The following is a 15,666-nucleotide window of genomic DNA, read 5'->3' as shown; positions in this document are numbered from 1 at the left end:
CGTAAAACATAAACACCTTGAATTATTAAATTGAATGAATTTGGGATGATATCAATTTGAAGTATTCAAATTGAATTTCAATTAGAAATGTTCAAATTGAATTTATAGTTTGAATTTGAATAGTTCAAATTCAAATTAGGGTTTGTATAATTATATTTGATATAATTAATTAAGGTTTAATTTATCGAAATTAAACGAAATTGGAGAGTTTATAATATTTAAATATTGATTTAGATATTAATTACATGAATATGATTCATATTTAAAATTAGGCGTGTGATTAATTTAATATTTTTTATTAAATTATTATTTAATTAATTAAATTTGTTTAATTAAAATCAAATTAATTTTCAATTTTAATTCAATTTGAGAAATTGGTTTTTGAAATTTTAAATTAATTAAATAAGATTTTAGTTATTTTTGAATTAATTAAAATTGGAAATTGAGTTCTTAGTGGAAACATCCAATCTTCTCTAAGTAGGAGGTGGATTCTTCCTAATTTACACACCTTACCCACTTCATCTTGTCCATTTGAAATGGCATCATCAGTCTCCATAGTGGTTGCATGAAGAAAAAGGATAAAACTCCTCAATTTTGGCTAATTAAAAGTAATGGAGACCGTTGAAAACTAGTTTCTGCAGAAATTGTTTTTTCCCCCTCTCTTAAAACTCACACCAAAACCTTCACAAATTTAGCTCAATTGTGCGTTCCACCATCAAATTCAAGACTGAGAATAGTAGAGAATATCTCTTGGTAGTCCACGACTTCAATTGGAGAAGATTGCAGCTCAAATTTGTGTTTGAAGAAAATCTTCAAAGGTATATGTTGAAACCTTCTTAATACCCTGTGAACATTCTTATTTTGATGTTAAAATTAAAGAATTAGAATGCTTAATGATCTTTTTTTCTTCAGCTGCTTATTTCTGTATTCCAACAATGGGTATCAGAGTATCATATAAGATTCAATTCGAGTTAATTTTTGCTTGGTGGGTGTTTTTTCGTAAGTTGTATGGAAAATGATGAACTGATACGGTTTTTCTGAGTTTTGGCATTAAATTCTCTTTAGTTATGTTGTAATTCTTGTAATTGGCTCTAGATTGATGGGACTTAATGTGTGATTAAGTTTATATAATTCAATTAGAGTCATTGGAGTTGAAATTAGGTTGTAATTGAAGAAAGAAGTGTAGAAGGTTGAGTAGCAGAAACTGGTCTTTTAGCCACTGTTCTTCATACTTGATGGTATTTTTGTAAATACTCGATTAACGATGCCATACCCGATGGTATTTTGGTAAATACTTGATGGTACTCAATGGCATTTACTCGATGGTATTTTGATAAATACTTGATGCACGATGGTACTCGATGCTCGATGCCATACTCGATGCTTGATGGTACTCGACGATTTTTTCCCGATTCAGCCCAATATTGAGAATTAGAGGTCCGGTTCGAGAGGTTCGAGTCCAGTTCAGGACGGTTTGAGCGGTCCAAAAGTGTTTTAGGGCCAGTTTTTTTTATTATTGTAATAATTAGACCTTTGTTTGCTTGAGAATGCCAAAACTAAACTATATCAATTTGTGTTTAATTTTTATACATATGATGCATGTTATAATTAAATGAATCTTGTATATGCATATAGTATGTCATGTATATTTAAAATCCCACCATAGGAAGCATGTTACATGTATTGAAAGTATGTTATAAGATGTTATAATATATAGTATGCATGTTTAGGGTTTCAATTATTTTAATATAAATATTATATTAAATCATGAGATTTTTTATGTATGTTATGGATGCAAAAGCACGTCTAGAGTTTTATAAGTTATAGTTTAGACATTAAAATTCATAACAAAGATAAGTTGCATGCTCACATAGGTTAACCACTTGTTTTAATAGTTAAAATAGGTCGTTTTCTTATAAAACTTGGGTAACAAACTCAACCGGTATATAATCCTGTCTAAGGCTGGAGGTATTTAAGTTGACGGTCTACGGAACACCTCTTATCTAGAGATTATGGTCGAATAATTAAGCATTGTTAACTAGTTTTATGAGCAATACGTGAGCGATATGAGGCTTTAAAATCGGTTTATCACCTAGACATTGTAGGTTAAATCCAAATATAAACATTATACTTGGATAAACACCTAGACTTAGGTTGTTTTATTAATTGGAACAAACTTTAGTAAAAGTATACCCAAATATTTAGAACACTTAAGTGGGAGATTAACGATATATTCGATATATCGTTTTTAGCTCTCACGTAGTCAAGAGTCCACATCGTGAGATGCATGCTTGGCTTCAGGTCGCTTTTAGCGTGACTGCTTCATTTGAAAAGTGTTTGCATGGGTCAATAACAAGGTGAATGAGGGAAGTATTTCATAGTAAGTGGGTGAAAAAAAAAGTGTCAACATATCCTACATGTTGGGGTTGATGCCCTAAATCTCGTAGGGTCTTATAGTTATTAAACCTTGTATGAACAAATATTTCTGTGGTTAATAATATTTGATATTTTATTCACTTTGTCTATGAAATATATGATATTTTAGTTGCATTTACTACAAACCAATAAACTAACATCCACGATTATTATTATAACTTAAACATGTATGTGGAGACATACAGGTGGATCATGTTTAAGTGATAACCTAAATGGTCTGTAGTATATGGATAAGGCTGGACACTTTATCCTGGTGACACTACGAGTATGGCATGCTTTATAGATGTTACAAATGTTGTAAAGTGCAACAAATGTTCTGATCCTGATCATTCATATATTAGACACGCGAGCGGGGATATTCTATACAAAGGAGTTTGTATAAGACCGGACCACAAAATGTTTAGTCTCATTATATAACATCGTTCATAATAGAGACTTTCATTTCACTAGGATGACCATTGGTAACATGACCTTAATCCTGAGTGAATTGTAAAATCCTGCCTATGAAGGCGGTCCTTTGATTTATATGGGTGAGAATGGTCAGATCGCCGACTCAGCAAGCCTACCATTCTGAGGATTCGTCCGATTGGGGAGTTGGAAACTCAGCTACACAAGAAGGAATTCACTCCTTCCCCGAAGCAAGGGTAAGTAGATAAATTGCTCCTTTAAGGACTGATTCTGGGTTTTGAACAATGTGGCGCCACACCCTTTCTTGGCCTGAGAGGAGTTTAGTCATAGTGGGACTATGATCTATTGTTCATTAGAGGGATCAGTGGTACTTAAGGAGTTAGATGTAACTAAAAAGGCAAAACGGTAATTTGGCCCAGCTGTACTTACAAGAAATTTTTGAAGGGTCATCGTGTTGTTGATTGATTATATCCAATGGACACATAAATATATCTGTAGTACGAAGAGTGTAGCTGCCAGTCTTTAATGAAGTGTCCGACAATTAACGGATGGTGGATAATGTAATTAAAGAGTTTAATTAATTATTCACGTACAGTTGAAGCTTCAAGCTACAGGTCTATAAGATCCCCTTGGTAGCTCAAAAGGATTTAGTTGAGAATCAGGTTTTGGGCTAATTTGAAATGTTCAAATTAATAAGAGAGAATTTAATTATATATGATATAATTGATATAATGTATTTGATACATTATTTTCTAATTGGAGGAATAAATATTTGAATGTGATTCAAATATATTTTCTATGAATGAGATTCATAGTTCTTAAATTTAATATAAATATGATCTATATTAAATGCCATAAAATAGAGAAAATAACTATAGTTTATATTGTATATGATGAAATATTAAAACTATAGGTTATAAATATAATATGATAAGTTGGTTAAGATATTTATTTATAATTATTAATTATTTTATAATTATCCATTTTTCTCTCTAACCACCTTGGTGGGAGGTTAGTGGTTTTTTTTATGGAAAATGTAATAAAAAGAAAAACAGTTTTCTTCTTCTTCCTAAGTCTTCTACACGAAATAAAGAGCCTATGCGATAAACTCTTAGTCTACACGATTGAATCATTTTGCTATGCAATAGCTTGTCCTTCCTCATTCGTCTTCCTCCTCCAAATAAAAAACTCCCTCCTAACCAAAATAGCCAGAGCCCACCACTCTTGGGTTCTCACACCGAGAATACCAAGGTCATCAAGTGGTAGTGTCCTTCTCCGTTGTGGTTCGAGTTTGGCTACTATTCGAAGGGTTCGTGATTGTTCGAGGAGTTCGAGTTAGTTTGAGGAATTTATGTGAAAAAGAGTTCTTCAAATATATAATCTCTTGAACCTTGTTTCTTATTCAAAAGCATGCTATAATTTATGTTATGATGCATAATATGTACCGATTTACTGTAAAAATTTGTTTCAATCGAAATGGGATTTAGGCGATCCACTTCCGCTCATAGGTTCTCTATAAATCGAGTTCCTTCACTACGGTCTCCTCCATTAGTTTGAATTGTGAGATTCCTATGTTGCGCTTGCTATAGTTTTAGGCGACACTAGCTAGCTGTTAACTGCAACGATCCCTACGGAGGGTTGTAACATAGGATTTGGAACAACCCAAGCTTCAGATGAATAGAGTCTGATAGTTCTATCTTGAACATTGTCTTCCAATTCGAGGCATGTTCATATTTTTCTATAAGATCATAAAATGGCGGGTCACACTTACAAAAGTTATTAATCGTTAGTAAGTTTTTTACTGAAAATGGTAACTAAATGACTATCGAAATATGAATTATTCTGGAGATAGTATTTAGTCAAGAATGTCTTGCTTTAGTGAAGGAGTATTTGATTGTCCCTCAGTAGCACTTATTCTGGCTCACTATAGTATCATTGCAAATAAATAATGATTACAAGTACATTATTACTTTTTGATAAAACTTGATTTGGATTTAGTTGCAATTTACTAATAAGAATATGTTTAAAATTTCAGCATGTCGAATTCTTCTAAAAAACTCGCTTCTGCTTTAGTTAACGGTAATAACAATTAAACATGCAAATTACTAACAAATGATGATTCAAAATAAGTTTTAACAGAGGATTGTCTTCTATCTCCCAACTCATCTAAAGTTTTAAACAATAAAAATAAGAATGAAAAATACGAACGACGGAGTAAAAGCGATTTACTAGTCATTGAAACATGCTTAGTGGAAAACGATAAAAAGACCTAGATAATAGATTCAGGTGCCACTGATCATATCTGTATTTTCTCTCAGGAAACAAGTTCCTTGAGACAACTTACAGAAGGCAAAGCGACCTTTAAGGTAGGGACCGGGGAAGTTATTTTAGCTAAAACAATGGGAGATATGAAGTTATTATAGGAAATAGTTACATTTTACTTAAAGGAATTTAATATCCGTCTCATGTTTGCTGGAACTAAATTAAAAAATTTCTTTTGAAAATAATGAAGTGTTCATTGCTTCGAAAGATATTAATATTTGTTTCACAAAATTAGAAAATAACTTGTACATGTTAAAATTCACTGAGATAAAAGTCATTTTGAACATATAGATGTTTAAAATAGTTGAGACTCAAAATAAGAAAAGGAAAATTATCTTTGGCACTTGAGACTTGGTCACATCAATCTCACTAGGATTGAAAGATTGGTTAAGAATGGTCGCCTAAATCAGTTTGAAGATAATTCATTACCGCCATGTGAATCTTGTCTTGAGGGTAAAATGACTAAAAGATCTTTCTCTGGAAAAGGTCTTAAAGCCAAAGAACCCTTGGAGTTGATACATTCAGACCTTTGTGGTCCAATGAATGTTAAAGCTAGAGGAGGGTATGAATATTTCATCAGCTTCCTCGATGATTATTCAAGGTATGGCTATATTTATCTAATGCATCATAAGTCTGATATACTTGAAAAGTTCAAGGAATACAAGGTAGAAGTTGAGAACCAATTAGGTAAAAAACTCAAAATATTTCGATCAGATCGAGGTGGTGAGTATATGGACTTGATATTCCATGACTAATTTATAGAACACGAAATCCAGTCGCAACTCACAGCACTTGGCACACCTCAACAAAATGGTGTGGCAGAAAGGAGAAATAGAATCTTGTTAGACATGGTTCGTTCGATGATGAATTATACTCATCTATCAAATTCTTTCTGGAGTTATGCAGTTTAGACTACAGTATATATATTGAACATGGTTCTCTAAAAAAGGTAGTTTACGTCACTTCAGAATCTAGGGATACCCAGCACATGTGTTGGTGCAAAATCCTAAGAAGTTGGAACGTCGTTCAAAGGTATACCTATTTATAGGTTACCCTAAAGAGACAAAAGGTGGTTCCTTTTATAATCCTCAGGAAGATAAGGTATTTATATCGACAAATATAACATTCCTAAAGGAAGACCACATCAAGAATCACCAACATTGCAGTAGGCTAGTAATAGATGAAATGACCAGAGAAATCACAGATGCATCGACAAGAGTTGTTTATCGAGTAGGTCCATCAACAAGAGTTATTGATGAAACTGGTACTTCACATCCTTCTCAAGAGTTGAGAGTGCCTCAACATGGTGGGAGGATTATACAATAACCTGACTGGTATATGGGGTTTAATGAAACTCAAGTCATCATACCAGATGATGGCTAAGAGGATCCATTAACTTTTAAACAAGCAATGGAAGATCTGGATAAGGACCAGAGGATTAAAGCTATGGACTTTGAAATAGAGTTGATGTACTTCAATTCCGTCTGGGACCTTGTAGATCAACCTGAAAGGGTAAAACCCATCGGTTTCAAGTGGATCTAGAAGAGAAAATGAGACCAAGCTAGAAAGGTACAAACCTACAAAGTTAGGCTTATAGCAAAAGGGTTTACCCAAAGAGAGGGAGTGGAATATGAAGAAACCTTCTCTCCGGTTGTCATAATGAAGTCTATTAGAATACTTTTGTCCATAGCTATATTTTATGATTATGAAATCTGGAAAATAGATGTCAAGACAGCCTTCTTAAATGGCTATCTTGAGAAGAGTATTTATATGTCTCAACCATAAGGGTTTATTGAACGAGGTCAAGACCAAAAGTTTTGCAAGATTAATCAATCCATTTATGGATTGAAACAAGCGTCTCGATCCTGGAATATAAGATTTGACACTATGATCAAATCTTATGCCTTTGAACAAAATTTTGATGAACCTTGTGTTTACAAGAAAATCATTAACAAAAATGTTGCTTTTCTAGTTCTATGTGTTGATGAAATTCTACTTATATTCTACTCATAGGAACTGAAGTAGAATTTCTAGCTAATGTCAAGAGATGGCTTGCTATGCAATTTCAAATGAAAGATTTGGGTGAAGCGCAGTATGTTCTTGGGATCCAAATAGTTCAGAATCGAAAGAACAGAACTTTAGCATTATTTTAGGCATCTTAAATAGACAAGATATTGTCTAGATATAAAATGCAAAGTTCCAAGAAAGGAATATTGCCTTTCAAACGTGGAATTCATCTGTCTAAAGGAACAAAGTTCTAAAACACCTAAAGAAGTTGAGGATATCAAACGAATTCCACATACATCAGCAATAGGGAGCTTAATGTATGTCATACTATGTACTCGTCCCGACAAATGTTTTGCAGTTGGAATTGTCACCAGATATCAGTCCAATCCTGGATATGATCATTGGACTACTGTTAAAAACATCCTAAAATATCTTTGGAGAACGAGGGACTATATGCTCGTGTATGGTGCTAAGGATTTGATCCTTACTAGATACACTGATTCTGACTTTCAGAGCTATTTAGATTTTAGGAAATCTACTTTAGGGTCAGTATTCACTCTGAACAGAGGAGCTATAATATGGAGGAGTATCAAGCAAAGTTGTATTGCTGAATCCACCATAGAAGCTAAGTACGTACACCGAGGAGACGTGATTGTCACACAGATACATTTACAAAGGCCCTCTCGGCTAAAGTGTTCGAGAGTCACCTAGTGAGACTAAGACTACGAGATACTTAAAACTAAGGCAAGTGGGAGAAATAATGGGTATCTGATGCCCTAGTTTATTGTATTTATTCTTTTTGTTTTCTCTCATTAAACTTAACATTTATCCATTGGAGTTTTAGTCCAAGTCGGAGTTTGTTGGGTTGTATGTCCTAAACCAGAATAAAATGAAATAAAGAATAAATAGACTCCAAGAATACAATAGGATGCTACCTGAAAGGAGAATAATAGAAAAGGCAAATACTAACTAGGAAAAACCATAAACCATGATTTTCTTTAACACCTATAAAGTTTATGAAAAATATAATTTTGCACTCCTAAACTTTGGAGGCTGCATTAATTTAAACTATAAACTAATAATTGTATCAATTTAAACTCTAAACTTTCAAAAGTGCATCAATTTACTCTTTTCGTTACTTTCCATTGGATAAATGTAGTGAGAAACTAATAATTTTATCAATTAAACTCCAAAACTTTCAAAAGTGAATCAATTTAGAATCTCAATTAAGATTTTCTTCAAAACCGCCCATAAATCAATTATAATAATTTATTTTCTTGATCCAACATTTCAATAAGTCTAACACGTGTAAGAAATGAATACATAGCGATTTTCAAGTGAAATTCTAAGAAAGACTCTAAATTTAACTATTTAGTAGTATAACTGAAATAATTATATATTTCACACTATACTTTTCAAATTATATAAATCTGAACGAGAGTGTTAATTGATACATACAAAAATTCAGAATTTAAATTGATATAACTCTAAAATCTAAAATTTAGGGATGTAAATTAAATTTTTTTCCTTAAAATTTATGGTGAGAAATTTTATAAATAGAAATCAATATGATTGCTTCTTAAAAGTATAAGATTAAAATGAATACTTTGAAAATATAAGTATTAAAATGAACCAAATTTTAAAAACACTCAAAATGGTATATAAATACTTATAAATTTAAAAAATAGAAAAAAAATAATGCGTTTGCCGGGAGTCGAACCCGGGTCTATTGCTTGGAAGGCAATTATCCTAACCGTTGGACTACAAAACCGCTTGCTGTTGTTTACAAACAAATACTAATTTTCTGCAACTCTATACCCAATAACTCTTTTCTCATTTGTGATCTGTAATAATAGCGTTAACAATTTGGCATAATTAAAATCTTTTATAAAATTAAAAAAAAAAACAGTATAATTAAAAAGGATAAAGTTTATTGCTAAAATAATTAATAAACTATTTTATAAAATAGTAAGTCATATACAAAAGTTTAAAAAGTATATTTTATTGCCAATTAACCACGATAAAAATGGTTGTATCTTTTCCATGGTTAAACGTTAAATAACTACCAATTAACAACTTGATTCATAGGGACGTTTGGTTTAAATTTCTATAGATGTCTGATAAAAAAGTATGAAAATAACATGTCTTCATATAAAATTGCTAGAAAAAATTGTTATATTTGATTGTGCATGGAATGTTGTTAGGATTTGCAAATAACAAATTATGTTTGTATTTATCCTATGAAATTAGCCTTGATAGTCCCATATAGTTTTAATAGATTAATTAATAATAAAATAATTTTAATTGTACAATTACTTAAAAGTAGTATTAAAAAATAATACTTATACTAAGTTAAAATAACTAAGATTAAAATTAGTTTTTTATTTGTAAAAATAAATTAAGGAAACACTTTTGTAGATTGTTATTAATTTATTAAAATAAGTAATTATATTGATTTTGTTAAATTAATATAATTAGTTAATTAATCAATTAATTAATTATATTCTAAATAAATTGTATACAAAATGAAAAACAAAAGAAAAAGAAAAAAAAAAGGAAAAGAGAAAACATTTGGAAATATTTAAAAAGCTTTTGTTGAGAGAAAAAGATGTGGCTGTGAATAACTTATTTTTATATAATAAACATGATTTTAGCATATATGTATTATTTATATACTTATTCAAAAAGAAAAAGAAAAACGACCTCCAACCAACCCGACTTAGGCTCCGTTTGAGACTGATGTACCTTATAAAATAATTATTAGCAGTTGTACTTTTTGAAAAATCAACATTCGAACAATTTTCTACAACTATAGTAGTTTTGAAACATTTATAAAAGATAAAGTTAATATTACAATTTTTGAAAAAATAATAATAAAAGATATATATATTTTTTAAGGAAAATTATTTTAAATGACAAAACTGCTGAAAATATTTACAAATTAATAGATTGCAATAGACTACGATAGACTATATGTGTCTATCATGACATGGATAGACAATCTATCACGATCTCGCGGCCTGTCGCAGGTAAACTGTGAAATTTTGATATATTTATAAATATTTGAAAACGGTTTTTTTTTTTAAAAAAAAGGATAAAATTTAGGATCATTTGTACCACTACGATTAGAAGCTTGCCCTACTTATCTAGAAAATGATTTTGAGTTTCTTCCAACTTCTTTTTCCACTCCCATTCTCCTAATTTTTCTTCAAGTTTAACAGAGCAAAATTGGAAGATTCAATTTCGCAGTACCCTCTCTCTCTCGATTTAATTCTTAAACATATTTTGGTTGTATTATTCAAATATTATTTCTCAGCATTCGAATTTAGAATCTGAAAAATAGTGAATAACATATTTAGAATGTTGTTTTCTTCTTTATTAATGTATTATATTGTATGTATGTTTACTTCACTTGTTTCGTTCTTCATTTTAGATTTTTCTTTACTACATGTAGTTATCTTTCTCTTTTGCTATGGAAAAACGGATTTTTTTAAAAGTTAAATTATAGAAAATATCCTTTAACTTGTTAATTTATTTTAAAAAATATATATTTTTAACTTTCAAAAATTTTAATAATACTTTTAAATTTTTTTAATGTTCAATTTGTTTATTTACTATGCTCAGTTTTAAATGTTCTCCATGATAGATTGAAGATATGATATTCTTTCATCATTTGACAGTTTTAAGAGGAGATCTTGATTTTAGAAATTTATGGAATTTTATATTTTAACTTGAAGTAGTGAATCATCATATTTAGTTATTTCTAAATGAGAAAAATTGTATGAATTTTTTTTAATTTGTTATTTTTTAACTCAAGATAACTTTAATGAAAGTTTTGAAACGTTTAAAAGTAAATGAAAAGTATATTTATTTGAAGTTTTTGACAAATTTTCCTCATAAAATGAGAATACCAACTTTTTTAAACTTTATTAAAGATTAAAAGTATTAATGCAATATTTGAAACTTTAAGAATATTTTTAGAAGCAATGATTAGGCATACACCCAATTACTATGCTCCCCTCTTCTTTACACACAAAAAAAAAAAATCATAAAAATAATATTGAAAAAATCAAATTACCACGTAACAATATTTTATTAGGTACAGTTTGGGATGCACAAATGAGGGTGCTTTCAGTTGTCCCCAATTTTTCATTTTTAAAAGAAAAATGATTAAGTGCAACATCCTACCCTTTACACCCAATAAAAAAAATAAAAAATCATTATAAAAAAAACAAAAAATAAAATAAAATAAAAGTGCCATGTGGTACACGCAAGAGAATAGTTACACCCAAAATTTAAGGTATTATGAAATTTTTAAAGTTTATTGGTATTTTTGAAACGATTTCCATTCAAAAACTTGCTGTAAATGTTTTTTTTTTTTTTTTTTTCTTTGTAAGTATAAGAATTTTATTGAAAGCTTTGAAAGTTTAATAAGAGCGTTTTCTATAACTTAGCCTTTTATTCAATTGCCTTCCAAGTTTAACTTTCTCCCTTTCACCATATTTAATTTTTTTAAAAAGAAAAAAGAAAAAAAAAAAAGGGAGAGTAAATGCTGAATTTAGTGCATTTTCTTTTTTATTTGGTTTAGATCTAACTTTGTTCTCTCTCCAGTATCCTCTGAAGTGGTCATTTAACCAAAATTAACCAATGTAAAAATATATGATTAGAAAAAGTAATTAAAATATGAAAAAGTAAATTGAAACTAAAAATAAATAAATTAACGCTTAGAGATGAGTAGTTTAAATTTAAAAATGTGTCATGTCCCTAATTATAATTAGTGGATACAGATGTCTATAAATGTCATATATGTAATAGTTCAAAATTGTTAGGTGACATTGTGAGTCGTGATTCGGTTTTTATTAAAACCATCTCGAGATGGAAGTTAACAATAGTGAGAACTCAAATCAAAATACTATACGGTGAAGAGATGAAGAAATGAAAGTGATTTGCGATCGAATGGTAAAATAGATTGACCATTCATTATTTCGAGAACTTTAAAAAAAGTTGATCACTTTATAGGGAAGTGGCATGTACAAGGTTCCTAAGCTTTTGCGCAATGTAAACCCAAAAGGTTATTATACAAAACCATTTTGGAAGCAGCAAGGAAATTGTTGTATTGTTCAATGACCTTTGTAAGAACATTATGGTTGAAAGGGAAAAAAAAAACATTGTAGCAAGATTTGTAATGTCTTACCTGCCTTCTAAACCGTTCAAATCTTCGACCACTACTATAAATCTGACAACTTTTTTCTTTTTACGAAGAAAGCAAAAATGTCTCCTTTTTCTCTTCTTCTTGTACTAAAAAAAATGTTCAGAGAGATTCTTATTCCAAATATTAGTCATTAAATAGGTACTATAAATCCCTTCTTTCCTCCATTGAATTCAAGCTTTATATACCCAACACAATCAAGAGAATATCACAAATAAAACAAAAAGTTCGTAATGTACGAACGTGACTTAGTAAATAAGTCACCAATTATCATCTCTAAATTAACGAATGATCTGTAGGTAAAGTTGAGAATGTTAAATTATTAGAGAATGTAAAAGTCAAGCTATAGAAAAACATGTGTAGTTTTGTAGTAAATCAAAGCCAGCATGAAACATAAGGAGACCAAAAACACACACACGCACAAGAAGAAATTTGTGAAAATTGTTTAAGTTAAACTACAAAGTTGGCATTTTTGTTCAAAACCCACAAAGATGTTCATTTTTTCCGAAATGGGTTGTTCTGTTTCATATCAATAACTCCGATCTCCGCTCATACTTTCGAGCCCAAATGTGTTTCCCATTAATACGAAACTTAGCAATTCGTTTCCCGTCGAGAATCTGATCGACGGCGACCACCGAATTCATCATCATTCGAGCATACAGCGGCTGCTCGCCGGCCGGAACTTCCTCCATTTGAATACTCTCAACACAGTCTCCAAATGCCTCTGCAAAAAGCCCCTTCACTTCCTCCGCCGTCACCGGAAAACCTCGTGAAAATGTAAGAAACAGAGTCCGATCGTCTTCCGACATTCCGCCGTCTGCGGACGGCCACCCCCACAGCCCGCCGGTCGGAAAATTTTGGTCCAAGGATTTGGGGATAATTGTGATCGAACCAAAGATCGGATGTGGGAACCCATGAATCACTAAAGCCTCATTCGATTGAGAATTAGTTCTACCCAAAACAATCTCCAAAATGTCTGTGAAAATCCGAGCACAAACATGAGTGAGAAAGTACTTCACCCCACTGATTGCCCTGAAACGGTTTTGGATGAACATCTCAACCGGAATTTCTCTTCCGGCCGCCGTCGAGGTGGCAGGAAGTACGGTGGGGTGGGGCCCGGTGGCGTGATTGTTGGAATCTAAGCAGCTGAGACAGAAAACAGCTTCATTGGCTAGAAAATTCAATAAAGGGTCGGAGAGAGGCATGATTCTGAAAATGAAATTGGTGAAGCCCTGTTCTTCGAGCCATAGCCAAAGAGAGATGATTAGGAGGGACTGAGCGGGGTCTCGAGAGAGCTTGATGAGCAAACGGGAGAAGATTTCTCTGTCAATGGAGTGGTAAAGATGGAGCTCTTGTAAGCTTATGGAGGTCATTTCAATGGCGGTTTTTGAGTAGAAGAAACAGAGAAGAAAACAGAGGATTTTTTGAGTTTTTTTTTTGGGGGGTATTTGGCAGTTGAAAGGATTTAATGGGAGAAGTGTAAATTAACCAATTAGAGCAATGAGCCAACTGAGGAAATGTAGATGAAAAAGAGACTGGGTTTTTTTACTGCCATTTTTGATGAAGAAGCAGAAAGGTGCTTCTTTTCCATCTTTGGTTTTGTTGGGGGGTTTTTTTTAAAGAACACAACATTACTAACTTGAGCTTTTTTTTCTATTTAATGAACTTTATTTTTTAAGCCTTTTCAAAAGTTTGATTATCAGTGTGTTGCGTTGTTGGGTTTTGTGTGGATTATGAAGTTGATTTGATATAAAAAGGAAAGGAAAAAAATGAATAAATAAATGTTTTATTATGAAGTCTGTCAAAAAAAAAAATTATGAACTCATTTCTTTTCAAATTTTGACTAGATTCTTCAATATTGATGTATAGTTTATTTGGAAAATACAAAAAAGAGAGTTTTGGATTATATACCTACATGCAATTTTGGGTTTGGAGTTTCCACCAAATAAATTCACAAAAATATTTTAACTTTGTGTTTTACGATAAATGTTTCTTTAAACGGGTTTTACTATTAAAATTTGTTTGTAGTTTAAATTTTCTATGTTTGTATTTATTTTGTTTTTGAATTTTCAATTTTGTGTTAATTAAATTTTTTAAAATATTTATATATCTCTAAACTTTTAATTTTGTCTAATAGGTTTTTGACATATTCAAAAAATAAAAATAAGAATTACAGGACTATTAAAAAAAAAAAAATTAAAAGTTAGGCACCGTTTGAACTTTTTTATTTTTTATTTTTAGATTTAGCATATTTCTTCTCAATTTCTTATAATGGTTTGTAACTTTCTTAAATAAAAAAGTTGAATTCATAGTTAAATTCTACAAATAACGAACAAGTAAAAACTACTTTTCTTAATTTTCAAAACTTGACTTGATTCTTTTCTAAATAATAGTAAAAAGTAGATAAAAGGAAAAAAAACAAAAAATTTAGAGGCGAAAAATGTATCTATAGGTTTAATTTTTTAAAAACTAAAAGCTAAAATCCAAATAGTTACCGAAAAGAACCTTAGTGATCATAAGATTTAAATTTATAATTAAATTATCAATTAATCTCTTGAAAAATTAATATATAAAACATTTATTAAATACAAAATTGAATGTCATTTTAAAATTAAAATACTAATTAAACATTCGATTTAAAATTCAAAATTTAGTAAACACTTTCAAAATGTGGAAGAATCAAATAGATATTAGAGGGAATAAAGGTGTATAATTGAACATTTGTTTTGTATTAAAAAAATTGATAAAAAAATGAAATAAAATAAAAGCACAGTTCAGCTTCCTTTTATTCTTTCATATTTACGTGTGATATTTAGTCGATCAAGACCATACATAGAAACTCCACGTTTAGCTTCCGTTTAAGCATTTCACATTTATGAGTGAAAAACTTCCTATGTTGAAGTTAAAAATTAAGCCAAAAAAGTTTACCGATGAACGGTGTTTAATTTCCCTATAATGTTTATCTATGCTCAAAAAAGAACCCCTCGACCGAGATTGGTATGAACGTCATTTGACGTCGGAGGTTCGAATTTTTTTCAACCCTTTTCGTGTACTAATAAAAACAATAATAAACATTATGAAAAATTAGATACCTTTCGTTCTGAAAATTGATTAATTACAAGGTTAACCTATAGACTTTAGGAGTTATTTGTTTGGAAAGTTGTGAATGGAATGAGTTGAGACATCGTAAATAGTGGTAGATCTAAGATTTCATATCATGGGACACAAATTTATATAAAAATAAAAATATAGTATATGAGCTTTTAAGTTTGTGTTTGTAAATG

The 15,666-nt window shown here is 30.5% G+C and overlaps 1 protein-coding gene and 1 non-coding gene across 2 annotated transcripts; both read right to left on the bottom strand.

Moving 5' to 3' along the window:
- Positions 1-8,872: 8,872 nt before the first annotated feature.
- TRNAG-UCC lies at positions 8,873-8,946 on the bottom strand. The gene has a single exon. It is a non-coding gene; the product is annotated as a tRNA-Gly (tRNA).
- Positions 8,947-12,768: 3,822 nt separating this feature from the next.
- LOC120076596 lies at positions 12,769-13,994 on the bottom strand. The gene has a single exon (XM_039030471.1). The coding sequence runs from the start codon at positions 13,753-13,755 to the stop codon at positions 12,907-12,909; it is 849 nt and encodes a 282-aa protein (XP_038886399.1). The 5' UTR covers positions 13,756-13,994; the 3' UTR covers positions 12,769-12,906.
- Between the last annotated feature and the right edge of the window lie 1,672 nt (positions 13,995-15,666).

The sequence above is a fragment of the Benincasa hispida genome, chromosome 4 (genome assembly GCF_009727055.1).
Source record: "Benincasa hispida cultivar B227 chromosome 4, ASM972705v1, whole genome shotgun sequence".
NCBI classification, from domain to species: Eukaryota; Viridiplantae; Streptophyta; class Magnoliopsida; order Cucurbitales; family Cucurbitaceae; genus Benincasa; species Benincasa hispida.
Note: the sequence above shows the minus strand (reverse complement) of the source record. Positions and strands in the feature narration are given on the sequence as shown.

Excerpts from the sequence above, each read along its gene's own strand:
- LOC120076596 (XM_039030471.1), bottom strand. The coding sequence starts at position 13,755 with ATGACCTCCATAAGCTTACAAGAGCTCCATCTTTACCACTCCATTGAC.